Raw genomic sequence first — 16052 nt, 5'->3', positions numbered from 1 at the left:
ATGAGAAAAGAGAGGCTCAGAGTGGTTGAATGGTGTCCAAAGGTCACACAGCCAAAACACGATAGGCATAGGACCCAAACCCGAGGCATCAGTCCCCTGTGCATTGCACCTTCCTCTACCCCACATTCTTCTCAACTCCAATGCTCTAAGATCAAATCGACAGATAGATTCCAAAAGAGAACTTTGGAAGAAAATGAAAAGATTCGCACTACAGGCACTCAAATAGGTACAAGGGGAAATAAAGACGGGCCAAAATTATAAACTAAGTAGAGTTAAATAAAAACTTCAAATGAGCAAAAACCAACTAACCACAACATACATTAGACATCTATGGATTTTTAAATGCTATACTTGTAGTAGAAAGAACTGGTCATAGAGGTTTAATTAAAAACACAAACAGTAAAAACCACCAATCTTCTGCAGTTGTAAATAAAGACATTCACCTCCATACCAAACTGAACCGTGAGAAATGGTGATCAAAATGATGACCCCTGGGTCTGACAAGTCACTGAAGAACCCTTTAATTATGCTCAGCACACCCTACTTATGGAGGCAGGATGAAAGACTTAGGAGGTTTCGAAAGAGTTTTAACAACAGGGGATTGTCTGGACGATGTTCAGTTGGGTGGACCCTGCAGGTCTTTGGAACCCATCCCTCCATCTCTGAGGTTTCCCAGCTCTTCCAACTTGACAGCCAGGCAGCTCTTACCACTCACCTATAGTTATGTTCCCAAAGCCCAGGGTGATGAGTCGCTCCTTGTGTTCGTTAAGCTGGTGCTTTGACTCATTCAGGACGCTGTTAGCCCACAGAAGCAGGTTGGTGAACACTGAGTGGATCACCCCAAACCTGAAAAACACAAGGACTCACTGCTTGAGCAGCCCTGGGAAACTCTGAGCCCAAGAGATGAGGTGGAGACTTTCTATGCATCGCACATGTACACACATATACACAAGCCTCTTTCTGCAGCAATTGTGGTTTCATCTGGCACGTTAAGCTCTGGGTAGGTCCCCTGTCTGGCTAGGAGAAGCAGTTGCATGGAACCTTCCAAAACCACAGTCTTGGCTCTGCCTCAATCTTGAACCTGCCAGGACTCAATTCATTGTCTATAGGACAAAAGAAAAAAAAAAAAAAAGCCCTGGGTCTTGAAAGCAGGGACACAGGGATGGAAATTTACTAAAAGCAGGCAACCAACCCCACCATACCCCCAAACCCTTTCTTCCAGAAGGGAAGAGGACAGTTAAGAAAAGATAAAAGGGCTACATTGGACATCTGGAGAGTTCAGCACGTCCTTACTGTTGGGTTGCCAACCCAATGGTCATTATCAATCCCCTCTGTCTTACCATTTACTTCAAAGGCACCAAAACAAACCACAGACTTGATATCTGGCCTCCCTTGCAATTAGGCATGGCCATCCTGGCCAATAGGATGTGAGGAGAAGTCTACTGGGCACTGCGGAAAAGCTTTCAGTTTCTTGATGGAAGACAATAGAACGAGAAAAGCCTCTTTAGTCTCCTTCTCCCCCTTTTTCCCAGCCTTGAATGTAGACGTGAAAGCTGGAGTTGTGGCAGCTATCTTGTAACCATGAAGCAAACAACACTGGATGAAACCTTCACCCACTGAAGGAGGCAGAGTGGAAACATTCAGAAAGCCTATTCTGTGGCAACACTGTTAAGCAGACAGGTTTAGGAATGCTGCTGTGCTTAGTTGCTCAGTCATGTCTGACTCTTTGCAACCCCGTGGACTGCAGCTCGCCAGGCTCCTCTGTCCATGGGATTCTCCAGGCAAGAATACTGGAGTGGGTTGCCATGCTCTCCTCCAGGGGATCTTCTCAATGCAGGGATCGAACCCAGGTCTCCCGCATTGCAGACGAATTCTTTACCAGATGAGCCACCAGGAAGCCCAGGTTTAGGAATTAGGCCATATTATTCAAATGGTAAAGAATCTGCCTGCAATATGGGAGACCCGGGTTCAATCTCTGGGTCAGGTAGATCCCCTGAAGGAGGGCATGGCAGCCCACTCCAGTATTCTTGCCTGGAGAATCCCATGGACAGAGGAGCCTGGTGGGCTACAGTGCACGGGGTCTCAAAGAGTCAGACACGACTGAGCAACTAACACCACACTACTATTTCACAAATAGAGTAAATAGCCACCTTTGGAGTTTAAAAGTTAGTAAGCGCAAGGCTATTCTAGTCTGAGCAGAGTTCTATCCCTGCCTCTGACCACACTGCCCCCTAAGGAAGAAGAAAAGGGATGACTCTGGACTCTGGACGACAGGGGAGGGAACTAGGGCAGTATGCTTCCAATGGACTCACGGTCTGTTTCAGAGCCTCCAAAGTCTCTGCGTGGCTGCCAGTTTAACATGTGTTCCCACTGGTCGCTTCTAGGGTGCTTAACAATGGGCCGTGCATGAAGCAGGTGCAGCAAATACAGGTGATTTGAGAAGGACATTCCTTGAAACTTCTAACTGATCACTTCCCAGTGGCAGAGCAGAGGCCCAGAGGATGGAAGCCCCCTTTAACCAAGAGCACCTACAGGAAAAACGGTACAGTTGGGTCCTCATCCCTGACCTTGCTTCTTCTCTGAGTTTTAACCCAGATGACTCCTCTGGGGCTCTCACGAACACTCGCAAGCCAAGTCTTTCCTTATTTGAACTCTAGCTTCCTTTGGCCGCTTCCCAACGTCCAGGCGCAAGTGGAGAAGGCAGCAGCCGCAGAGGGGTGAGGGTGGGCAGTCTGAATCAGGTGTTTGCCCATCTGCCTGCCCCTTGTACTCATCCATTTGCTCCAGATTGTGGCCAGCCTTCCCCAGGGCACCTGGGAGGCATTGTATGTATAGAGCCTTTGACAAATGCAGACAATACTGTTTGCCTCTGGCTGGCTGGCTGGCTTTTCTTTTACTTATAATGCACACAGCTCCCCTTTCTTCTCCTCTTTCCTGGTCCAAATGACGTTGCCTAATCCCAGTTCCACAGAACCCAAGCAGGTAAGACCAATGCCACCCATGGCTGCAGGCGTTTTTCTGTCACGCAGCAGGAGCTGACAACCTCCGGTTGGTTGATCTGGAAACTGTCCTGCAAACTAACGGCAAACATCATTTCCTCATGCCAGGCTGCCTTGCTCATACTCGGATCGAGTAACCCCAGACCACAATAAAGAGAAAGATTCCATGAGCCGTGTTTTGACCTCAGTTTATCTTTCCAGCTCTGATTTCAGAAGTGCTATTTCTCTAAATTTCACTCTTGAGAAAAGAAAAGCACTCAAACCTATAAGAATTATCAAATCAGGAGGAAAGTCCCTGTATGTACTAAAAGCATGAATAGCAGAGTATTGGCTCAAAAGACCAGAAGAAAAGGGTATGTCCAAGAGTGGGAAGTTCTGAAACCTCCAGGGCGTGGCAGGAAGTGTCAATGAATAAACCAGGCCTCGGACACATTAGGGAGGGGTGGGTGATAGGGTCTACATGGGGGCTCATGGTTGAAATGGCTCATTATGTTGACCTCACAAACAAAGAATAAAATCACAGTGACCCTTGAAACTGACCAAATTGCCCAATCAAAGTTTTGTTTTCCCCGCTGGCACCTACCTTCTCAAAGCTACAAGACCCCCGGATTCCAGACCTCTGGCTATGTGACCAGAGGACTCAGCTACAGGTTAAAAATTAAGCATCCCTTCAGAGAATTTTTCATTGGTGGTATATAAGAAAGATCCCATCAGAAAGGGAGGACGCTTGTTCTCCATAAGGGCCAGTCACCCTCTCATTCCCCTCTAATAAATTTCCCTTTTCTTGCCTGACTGCCCGGGTCGCTCTCTTTTTCTCCACACTCCGTCTTACAGTAGGGACTGTAGCTAAATGAGTGGCCAGCTCCCATCTGGAGGGAACAATCCCGACTCAGCCCTAGCTCTTTGCTGCCATGCACATTTTGGATTATCAAACCTTCCAATTTTTCTGGAAACATTTAACTCTGGGGACTTCCCTGGATGTCCGGTGCTTAAGACTCCACAGTTCCACTGTAGAGGGCACCAGTTTGATACCTAATCAAGGAACTAAGATTCCATGTGCCACCCAGCATGACAAAAAGTTTTTATAAAAATGTTTTTAAAAAATCTAAAACCAAAAGGTGATAAGTCAAAAATGGTTTACGCTTTGCCCTATTGTAAAAAAATAACAGGCTAAATCAAGCTGTGAGAATATCTAGTTAAAACTACCTACTATTCAATTTAGGAAAGAGGCCCAAGACAGACAGCCTTGTCTCCAATTGCTCAATGAACAAGGTCAAGGCAGGACCAGGTTCCAGTCCTTTGGAATTCCTTTAGATGAAAAACCTCGGTGGGAAACATCTGGGTACATGGCCTAGAGCAGCATTATCCTAAAGAAGATAATGTAAGACACGGAGGTAATTTTTCATTTAAATTAAAAAAATTTTTTAATTAATTTTTAGTTTAAATTTAAATTTAATTTTTAATTAAGAAGACACTTTTAAATTTCCCAGTAGTCACATTTAAAGAACAGGAAAAAGGAACAGGTGAAAATAATTTTAATGATTTTTTTTGTTAACCCCAGTATATCTAATATACTATGATGTCAACTAATCAAAAAGAAAGATTTCCCCCAGTAAACCCAGATGGCCAGTGAGCCACTGTGATGCCGCGGAAATAGCGCTGGATTTAAAGTCAGCATCCGGGTCCCGCCCAGCTATGCACAGGTGAGCTGCCTGACCTTGGACAGTCACTTCCTTTCTCAGTTTCCTCACGTGCTACATAGGATCATGATTGTAGCTACTGTCCCTAACTGCCAGGGCTATCATGAGACACTTTCATAAGTAACACATGTAAAAGAAAGTGCTTTATGAATGGGAAAGCCCATTTTATTCAGCCAGGAGTTCCTGGTAGGACAAGTGGCCCAATATACATTTGTTGAGAACATCTTACACTTTATCCCAACAATTCTACTTCCAGGAATTTAACTCAAGAAAATAATCAGAGGATAAGCAACAAGGTCCTACTATATAGCACAGGAAACTATATTCAATATCCTGTGATAAACTATAATGGAAAAGAATATGAAAAAGAATGTATATATAAGTGTAACTGAATCATTGTGCTGTACAGCAGAAATTAACACAACACTGTAAATCAGCTGTGTAGGGGCAAGTCATTCCCGCTGTGTCCAACTCTTTGCGACCCTATGAACTGTAGCCCACCCAGCTCCTCTGTCCATGGGATTCTCCAGGCAAGAATACTGGAGTGGGTTCCCACACCCTCCTCCAGGGGATCTTCCCGACCCAGGGATTGAACCTGAATCTGTTATATCTCCTGCATTGGCAAGTGGGTTCCTTACTGCTAGCACCACCTGCTGCTGCTGCTAAGTCGCTTCAGTCATGTCTGACTCTGTGCGACCCCATAGACAGCAGCCCACCAGGCTCCCCCATCCCTGAGATTCTCCAGGCAAGAAGACTGGAGTGGGTTGCCATTGCCTTCTCCGAGCACCACCTGGGAAGCCCCTAAATCAACTATATTTTAATGATATACATTTAAAAAAAAGAATCAGAGATGTTCAAAAGTACTTTCAACTGAAGATGTTCATCACAGTACTATTCATAATAACAACAAAAACTTTCAGACAAATTCGATGTTCAGTGAGAGGTGTTATGGACTGGATTGGGTCCCTTCAGAATTTATATGTAGAAGCCCTAACTCTCAATGTGACTGTACTTGGAGATGGTGTACAAGGAGGTGTGTGTGTCAGTCGCTCAGCTGTGTCTGACTCTTTGCGACCCCATGGACTGTAGCCCACTCCTCTGTCCATGGAATTCTCCAGGCAAGAATACTGGAGTGCGTAACAAGTCCCTTCTCCAGGGGATCTTCCCGATCCAGGAATTTAACCTGGCTCTCTGGCATTGCAGGCAGATTCTTTACTGTTTGAGACACTTAGGAAGCCCATATAAGGAGGTAATCAAGGTTAAATGAAGTTATAAGGGTGGGGGCCAGATCCAATGGGACTGGTATTCTTATAAGAAGAGGAAGAGACGCTAAAGAGCTCTCTCCCCATGCCCAGAGGAAAGGCCAGGAGCAGACATAGCGAAAAGGCAATGCCTGCAAGTCAGAAAGAGAGCCTCACCAGAAATCAACCTACTGGTACCTTGACCATGGATTTGGAGCCTCCAGAATTGTGAGAAGGTACGTTTCTGCTGTTTACGCCCCTCCTACCCTGCCCAGCGTGGGGTACCTACCAGGGCTGCCCAAGACGAATACAACAGGGCTGTATAACGTGATCAACTACAGCAATGGCACTTTATGCAATCGGTAAAGATCATGGAAGTCAGGGGAAATGTTAATGACAGAATGAAAAGAAAAGGCAAGAAGAGCAGGACCACAACTGTAAAAAGAAAAAAAATATTAACTATCTATTCACTGAAAAAACGGCTGGAAGGAAACAGCCCAAAATACGAATAGTAGTTACCTCTGGGTAGAAGCTGTCTGAGGAAGCTGTGGCTGCTATAACAAAACAACAGACACTTATTTCTCACAGTTCTAGAGGCTCAACGTCCAAGACCAAGGTGCCAGCAGACTTGGTTTCTGGTGAAGCCTCTCTTCTTGGCTTGCAGATGGCTGCCTGTCACTGTGTCCTCACAGGTACACTCAGGGCAGGGGGTGCGAATCATGTGTCTCTTTTCTATGTGGATACTAATCCCATAAGGACGGCCGTACCCTCATGAACTCATGACCTAATTACTTCCCAAAGGCACCACCACCAAATACCCATCCCCTTGGGGGTTAGAGCTCCAACACAGGAATTTGAAGGAGACATGATGTTCAGTCCATAATGGTGACATTATGGTGATTTTTAACTTCCACTGTGTCCTTACAAGTTTTATCAGGAAACAAACTGCATTTTTTAAGAAGAATGTTATGGAGTAGACACAGTGAAACTCACACTCCAGAACAAAATCAGCAAGCATTCTCCCCAAACTGCGAGCCGAACCCAGCCTCACTGATGGAAAAAGGAGCAGGTGAAACACACACACCCGTCACTGCCCAGCACATGAAAGAGGAGACACTGGATGGAAATCCCTGGCTGGCCACTTGTATTCTGGAGACCCAGGGAAGTCCCCTAACCTGCTAGAACCTGCTGCCACATCCGTGAAATGCAGAGAAGAACAGTTACCATAGTTACCCAGACAGAGCCCAGATGAAACACGAGGATGGGTGGGGACGTCTTTGTCCTGCCCTAAGGGACAATTTGCTTTTGGCTAAGATCAAGTGTAGTCTGGGGGCTTCCCTGGGGGCTCAGTGGTAAAGAATCCACCTGGCACTGCAGGAGACGCAAGAGACGTAGATGGGTTACAGTACATGGGGTCATGAAAAGTCAGACACGACAGAGCAGCTGAACACAAGGGACAATTAAGATGGGAGTTAAAGATCACTGCCACGGCCACTGCTCGGGGCTGCACTGGGGAGCAGTCCACACACTTCTGCAATGATGCTTGGATGCCTGGGTACCTTGACCCATTACCTCTGCATATCACCACTAGTGCCTGGCATCAGGCTCAGCACACAGTAGGAGCACAATAGATGCCTCACTGCTGGATGAGCAGATCCTTTTTGCATAATGAGGTTGGTGACAGTTATTTCTAGTCCATGGAATTCTCCAGGCCAGAATACTAGAGAGGATAGCCTTTCCCTTCTCCAGGGTATCTTCCCAATCCAGGGATCGAACCCAGGTCTCCTGCATTGCAGGTGGATTCTTTACCAGCTGAGCCACAAGGGAAGCCCAAGAATACCGGAGTGGTAGCCTATCCCTTCTCTGGTGGATCTTCCCAACCCAGGAATCAAACCAGGGTCCCCTGCATTGCAGGTGGATTCTTTACCAACTGAGCTATCAGGGAAGCCCTCTACTTCAATAAAATTGTTCCAACCAGTGGTCATATGTAAGTAGCTTTCTTAAATAGCAGTTTTCATTTCAAATGATACTGGGGGACTTTTTTGTGCCTTATAGACAGTTTATATGATGAGGGATCTTCTAGAAAGCATACAGTGATCCCTTGATGCCTCTATATGTGTCCACAGAGGCTTTCTTACCTGATAATCATAGTTTGCATTTAGGTAACTCACCTCATTAGCCAACAGATTCTTTCCCTTGATCCTCACAATCATCTCGAGAAAAAGACGGGCAGACAAAATAATAGACCCAACACTCAGGGTCCTTATTCTGTGCCAGGAACAAGCTCTACATCAATTACTGCATTCAGTCCCCAGAGGCTGGCTATGCTATTATCCCCATTTTACAGATGAGGAAAACTGAGGCTCACAGAGGGAAAGGTTCTAAGACAGCAGAGGCAAAATTCAACTCACATCACTGTACTTTTAGGGCTGTCCCAGAAAAGGCCAAAGGCAGAGGGTCCCCTCTCCAGGCCACAACTGAAGGCTTCACTTGTCAGAATGGAGAAGAGAGTGGTTCTCATATTTTAAACCCAAGTAAGATGGCAGTGATTAGCTTTGTTTGCTCTAAATGAACACTAAATCCAGCATGTAAGCGATTACCCGCAATGTTTACCTTTCCAGTGTTTTGAAAGACTGGATGATATCCTTTGAGTGCCCCCAGAGAAAGTATACCTAAATGGAAACAAAGAAAATAAGGATATATCAATGGGAAAGCCATCACTACATCTGCACCATGAGAAGTTATAAAACCTAAGGGAATGATATGGAAAGCATTGGGCACATTAGCGACCACCCCATCCAAACATGACAAGTCATTTCTGGTGATGGTGCCATTCTCATGAAGACAGTGCTCCGGGGGCGGGAGGCCTCCAGGTTTAGGAGGAAATGGTACCCTGCATGCTGCGGGGTGGGCCTTGGGGAGCAGCAGCCTGCCCACCATGATGCCTGCTCACCTGCTTATACCATCCTTATAGGGCTTCATTCGAGAAATATCCACTGAACTGTTACTACATCAGTGGCTGGAAACCAAATTTTGAGTGCTTAAAATGAAGAACAGAAGTGATTCAGGTTGGTCTTTTATCTCACTCTACAGTAAGTCCACTATATATGAATCTGCAAGTTACGAACTTTCAGAGATGCAAGCATGCATTCTAGCAACCTCAGTCAGTTCAGTGGCTCAGTTGTGTCCGACTCTTTGCGACCCCATGGGCTGCAGCACATAAGGCCTCCCTGTCCATCACCAACTTCTGGAACATACTTAAACTCATGTCCATCGAGTCAGTGATGCCATCCAACCATCTCATCCTCTGTCATCCCCTCCTCCTGCCTTCAATCTCTCCCAGCATCAGGGTATTTTCCAAGGAGTCAGGCGTGAGTGAAATCATAGTTTCCCCTCCATCTCCTATCACTGACAATCCTCCAGTCAGTAACTCTTCTCACCTGTCCGCTCATGCCAGCCCCTGTATGCCCGCTACTGTACTGTAATACTTTACTTTTCAAGGTGTGTGCGCTGTATGCTCAGTCGCTCAGTTGTGTCTGACTCTTCGAGACCCCGTGGACAGTAGACTGCCAGGTTCCTCTGTGGGATTTTCCAGGCAAGAATACTGGAGTGGGTTGCCATTTCCTCCTCCAGGTATCGTCCCAGCCCAGGGATCAAATGTGCATCTCTTACGTCTCTTGCACCGGCAGGTGGATTCTTTACCACTAGCGCCACGTGGGAAGCCCCTCCACACACACACACAAGGTACTGTGCTGTAAGATTTTAAATGTTTTACTTTTATGTTTGTTTTTGTATGTATTATTTATGTAAAAAGTATTATAAACCTATTACAGTACAGTATTATATAGCTGGACTTCCCTAGTGGCTCAGTCGGTAAAGAATCCACCTGCAATGTGGGAGATTTGGGTTCGATCTCTGGGTTGGGGAGATCCCGCGGAGAAAAGCATGGCAACCCACTCCAGTATTCTTGCCTGGGAAAGCCCATGGACAGAGGAGCCTGGCGGGCTGCAGTCCATGGGGTCACAAAGAGTTGGAAATGAATGATCAACTAAAGCACAGCATTACATATCTAACTGTGATAGGTGGGTAACTAGGCTAACTTTGTTGGACTTACAAAAAAATTTGAATTACAAATGCACTCTCAGAACAGAACTTTCTTATGTAGGCGATTATATAATTATATGTACTATATTATATCTGTTGCCCAGGCCCCTGGCCATGCAACCACTAGAAGCAACTCAGGATGCAGGCTAAATGTGGGGAGGCTGTATTGGACCCATGTGCAAATCTCGGCTCCCTTGGCCTTGGGCCAGTCTGTTTTCCCATCTGTGAAATGGGGGTGATAATGAAACTTACCTTGGTGGGTATTGTCAGCAGTGAAATAAGATAATCCATGTCTGTTTAGAACGGAGCCTGCAGTAGGTATGTTTTCAGTAAAAGCTCTCTGTTGTCAACTTACTCCTCTGTCTTATGCATAATCTGAGTTCCTAAAGCATTTGGAGCCTTATTATCAGATGGTAAAGAATCCGCCTGAAGTGCGGGAGACATGGGTTCAATCGCTGAGCCGAGAAGGTCCCCTGGAGAAGGGAATGGCAAGCCACTCCAGTATTCTTGCCTGGAGAATTTCATGGACAGGGCAGCCTGGCGGGCTACAGTCCGTGGGGTCACAAAGAGTCAGACACGACTGAGTGACTACACGCTTTAGACACAAACACACGTTGAGCACCTACTACTTGTCAAACACAGCCGGGCACTTCATAAATTTGTCTCAGTCTTCATTTTGCAAGTGCGTGCTATAAAAAAATAATCAGACGACACACACTCAAAAATACACTGTACATACTCTCTCATCCACATCATTTCGCCTAAGATTTACTATCCTGCTCTGGAAAACACTGTCAGGCATGATTCATGAAACATCTAACAACTTAAAAAACAGAGAAACAGAGAGCAGTGACCCCTGGTAAAGATGACACTCAGCCCAACAACAGGGAAGCGCTAAAGTAAATTAAGTTTTGTCTATGAATTCTAAGTTAGATGGCTACTTAGCTGATGCTTTGATGAAAATTACAGCAGGGGCTTCCCTGGTGGCTTAGTGGTGGAAAGTCCGCCTATCAGTGCAGGTGACACCGGTTTGACCCCTGGTCCGGGAAGATCCCACATGCCAAGGAGCAACTAAGCCCGTGCACTGCAACTATTGAGCTTGTGCTTTAGAGCCCGGGAACCGAAACTGCTGAGCCCACATGCCACAACTACTGAGGCCCGTGTGCCGAGGGCCTGTGCTCCGCAAAAACAGACACCACTGCAGTGAGAAGGCCAAGTATTACAGCTAGAGAGGAGCCCCTGCTCGCCGCAGCTGGACAGGGGCCTGCAGCAACTAAGACCCAGCACTGCCAATTAATAAATAAATATCTTAACAAGAATACTTTTAAAAAGACCATATAGAAAAACAAAGAAGTTTATGATTTAAGTGAAAAATTGTATACAGAAAACTCTGCACCTTATATATAAAACTTTGATAAGAATATACACTTGAGGACAAGGAGGAGGAACACATAAAAACAGCAACTAATATTTCAGTTGAGGACTTACAGGTGTATTTTTAGACTCTTTTTCAATTTTTTTCAGTAATGTTACATTTTTAAAATAAATATTTTTAAATCACCATACAATCCAGCAGTTTGACTTCTAGGTACATATCCAAATGAATTGAAAGCAGAGCCTTAGGACTTCTCTAGCGGTCCAGTGGTTAGAAATCCACCTGCCCAATGCAAGTGACAGGTTGGATCCCTGGTCTGGCAGGATGCCACCTGCCATGGAGCAACTAAGCACCATAATGACATTCTAGCCCTCATTCTAGAGCCCACAAGCCTAGAACTACTGAAGCCTGCATACCCTAGGGCCATACTATGCAAGAAGAGAAGCCACTTCAGTGAGAAGCCCACACCCCGCAAGTAGAGAGTAGCCTCTGATTACCACCACTAGAGAAAGCCCACACAGTACAGCCAATAAATAAATATTTTTTAAAAAGCAGGGTCTCAAAAATATATTTGCACGCATACGTTCACAGCAGCATTACTCACAACGGCCAAAATGTGGAAGCAATGCCAGGATCTATCATTGAACGAACAGATAAGAAATGTGGTCCATCCATAGAATGAAATACTTTTCAGCCTCAAAAAGGAAGGAAATTCTGACACATCTACAACATGGATAAATGTTGGGGACATTATGCTAAGCAAAACGAGCCAGTCACAAAAGGACAAGCCCTCTATGTTTCCACTTGTCTGATTCAAAGAGACAGAAAGCTGAATGAGTTGGAAAGTTGAATGGCAGTTGCCCAGGGCTGGGAGTGGTAGAAATCAGCAGTTAGTATCTAAAGAGGACAGAATTTCATGTTTGTAAGATGAAAGAGTTGTGCTGACTAGTTGCATGACAATGTGAATACATTTAACACTGCTGAACAAAATAGCTCCTCCTGGCCCTCCTGCAGCTGCACAGCCACCGCTCCTTGGATGTGGGGTTGCTCCTCTCGGCCGCCACCCCTGACCTTGGATATGGGGTAGCTCCTCCAGAGCAGGAGCTTTGCTGGAGCAGCTGTGAAGAGATACCCCATGTCCAAGGTAAGAGAAACCCAAGTAAGACGGTAGGTGTTGTGAGAGGGCATCAGAGGGCAGACACACTGAAACCATACTCACAGAAAACTAGTCAATCTGATCACATGGACCACAGCCTTATCTAACTCAATGAAACTAAGCCATGCCGTGTGGGGCCACCCAAGATGGACAGGTCATGGTGGAGAGGTCTGACACAATGTGGTCCACTGGAGAAAGGAATGGCAAACCACTTCAGTATTCTTGCCTTGAGAACCCCATGAACAGTATGAAAAGGCAAAATGATAGGACACTGAAAGAGGAGCCCCCTAAGTCAGTAGGTGCCCAATATGCTACAGGAGATCAGTGGAAAAATAACTCCAGAAAGAATGAAGGGATGGAACCAAAGCAAAAACAACACCCAGCTGTGGATGTGACTGGTGATACAAGCAAGGTCTGATGCTGTAAAGGGCAATATTGCATAGGAACCTGGAATGTCAAGTCCATGAATCAAGGCAAATTCAAAGTGGTCAAACAGGAGATGGCAAGAGTGAACGTCGACATTCTAGGAATCAGCTAACTAAAATGGACTGGAATGGATGAATTTAACTCAGATGACCATTATATCTACTACTGCGGGCAGGAATCCCTCAGAAGAAATGGAGTAGCCATCATGGTCAACAAAAGAGTCCGAAATGCAGTACTTGGATGCAATCTCAAAAATGACAGAATGATCTCTGTTCATCTCCAAAGCAAACCATTCAATATCACAGTTATCCAAGTCTATGCCCCAACCAGTAATGCTGAAGAAGCTGCAGTTGAACAGTTCTATGAAGACCTACAAGACCTTTTAGAACTAACACCAAAAAAAGATGTCCTTTTCATTATAGGGGACTGGAATGCAAAAGTAAGAAGTCAAGAAACACCTGGACTAACAGGCAAATTTGGCCTTGGAATACGGAATGAAGCAGGGCAAAGGCTAATAGAATTCTGCCAAGAGAACACACTGTTCATAGCAAACACCCTCTTCCAACAACACAAGAGAAGACTCTACACATGGACATCACCAGATGGTCAACACCGAAATCAGATTGATTATGTATATATTATATAGATAGATAGATAGATAGATAGATAGATAGATAGATAGATAGATAGATAGATTATATTCTTTGCAGCCGAAGATGCAGTCAACAAAAACAAGACCAGGAGTTGACTGTGGCTCAGATCATGAACTCCTTATTGCCAAATTCAGACTTAAATTGAAGAAAGTAGGGAAAACCGCTAGACCATTCAGGTATGACCTAAATCAAATCCCTTATGATTATACAGTGGAAGTGAGAAATAGATTTAATGGTCTAGATCTGACAGATAGAATGCCTGATGAACTATGGAATGAGGTGACATTATAGGGAGACAGGGATCAAGACGATCGCCATGGAAAAGAAATGCAAAGAAGCAAAATGGCTGTCTGGGGAGGCCTTACAAATAGCTGTGCAAAGAAGATAAGTGAAAAGCAAAGGAGGAAAGGAAAGATATTCCCATTTGAACGCAGAGTTCCAAAGAATAGCAAGGAGAGATAAGAAAGGTTTCCTTGGCAATCAATGTGAAGAAATAGAGGAAAATAACAGAATGGGAAAGACTAGAGATCTCTTAGAGATACCAAGGGAACATTTAAGGCATGGGGTCCTCCTGGCTTCTGCCCCGGACCTCAGATGTGGGGTAGCTCCTCCTGGCCATGCTATGCGCGCTGGTCGCAGCCGCCCGTGGTATTAAGATCAAATTGCCAACATCCGCTGGATCATCAAAAAAGCAAGAGAGTTCCAGAAAACTTCTATTTCTGCTTTATTGACTATGCCAAAGCCTTTGACTGTGTGGATCACAATAAAGTGTGGAAAATTCTGAAACAGATGGGAATACCAGACCACCTAACCTGCCTCTTGAGAAACCTATATGCAGGTCATGAAGCAACAGTTAGAACTGGACATGGAACAACAGACTGGCTCCAAATAGGAAAAGGAGTACATCAAGGCTGTATATTGTCACCCTGCTTATTTAACTTCTATGCAGAGCACATCATGAGAAACACTGGGCTGGAAGAAGCACAAGCTGGAATCAAGATTGCCGGGAGAAATATCAATAACCTCAGATATGCAGATGACACCACCCTTATGGCAGAAAGTGAAGAGGAACTAAAAAGCCTCTTGTTGAAAGTGAAAGAGGAGAGCGAAAAAGTTGGCTTAAAGTTCAACATTCAGAAAACGAAGATCATGGCATCAGGTCCCATCACTTCATGGGAAATAGGTGGGAAAACAGTGGAAACAGTGTCAGACTTTATTTGGGGGGGCTTCAAAAGCACTGCAGATGGTGATTGCAACCATGAAATTAAAAGATGCTTACTCCTTGGAAGGAAAGTTATGACCAACCTAGACAGCATATTAAAAAGCAGAGACATTACTTTGCCAACAAAGGTCTGTCTAGTCAAGACTATGGTTTTTCCAGTAGTCATGTATGGATGTGAGAGTTGGACTGTGAAGAAAGCTGAATGCCAAAGAATTGATGCTTTTGAACTGTGGTGTTGGAGAAGATTCTTGAGAGTCCCTTGGACTGCAAGGAGATCCAACCAGTCCATCCTAAAGGAGACCAGTCCTGGGTGTTCATTGGAAAGACTGATGCTGAAGCTGAAACTCCAATACTTTGGCACCTCATGTGAAGAGTTGACTCATTGGAAAAGACCCTGATGCTGGGAGGGATTGGGGGCAGGAGGAGAAGGGGACGACAGAGGATGAGATGGCTGGATGGCATCTCCGAATAGATGCACATGAGTTTGGGTGAACTCCGAGAGTTGGTGATGGACAGGGAGGCCTGGCGTGCTGCAATTCATGGCGTCACAAAAAGTCAGACACGACTGAGAGACTGAACTGAACTGAACTGAACTGAACTGAAGCAAATAGGTAAAAATGGCTAAGGCAGCAAATGTTATGGTTACATGTATTTTACCACAATTTAAAAACAAAAAGTCTGTTTTAAAAAGTAACATTTTTATTTTTCCATCATCTAATGTAGCAAATGCACAGAGTCAGGATCCAATAAGGATAGAAAAATGGATTAATTGACTGACTAACAAAATGTCTCAAATTAGGAAGGAAGAGATCCCCAAGCCACCAAGTAACAGAGTGATATTTTGAAAACCACATCTGCCTAGGTCTTTCCTCTGCCTAGAACCTTCAATGGCTCCCCACTGCCCTTGTGGAAAAGTTTGCCCAGGTCTTTCCTCTACTCAGAACCTTCGATGGGTCCCTACTGCCTTTGTGGGAAAGTCAAAGCTCCTAAAGTGGGCATCAGCCTTGACCAACCACTCACAGCAATGTGCTTGGTACACACACCACACCTTTAATTTTCACAACAACCCCATAAAGTAGGCGTTTCACAGATGAGACCATGAGGCCCAGAGAAGTTAAGACATTTGCTCAGAGTCACACTGCTGGTGTGAGCCAAAGCCAGAGTCCATGCTCGTAA

General features: G+C 45.1%; 1 protein-coding gene across 1 annotated transcript in view; it reads right to left on the bottom strand.

Moving 5' to 3' along the window:
- The window catches only part of OTOP1 (otopetrin 1), a 46235-nt gene that overhangs the window by 13220 nt on the left and 16963 nt on the right, over nt 1–16052 (bottom strand). Inside the window, exons 3-4 of the mRNA XM_015096297.4 lie at nt 8554–8612; nt 716–846 (exon numbers count right to left, since the gene is read on the bottom strand). Coding sequence (XP_014951783.2) covers nt 716–846; nt 8554–8612 — 190 coding nt within the window. The remainder of the gene's footprint in view (nt 1–715; nt 847–8553; nt 8613–16052) is intronic.

This window comes from Ovis aries, chromosome 6, assembly GCF_016772045.2.
Source record: "Ovis aries strain OAR_USU_Benz2616 breed Rambouillet chromosome 6, ARS-UI_Ramb_v3.0, whole genome shotgun sequence".
NCBI classification, from domain to species: Eukaryota; Metazoa; Chordata; class Mammalia; order Artiodactyla; family Bovidae; genus Ovis; species Ovis aries.
The sequence above is the reverse complement of the archived record's forward strand: the minus strand, read 5'-3'. Positions and strand labels throughout refer to the sequence as shown.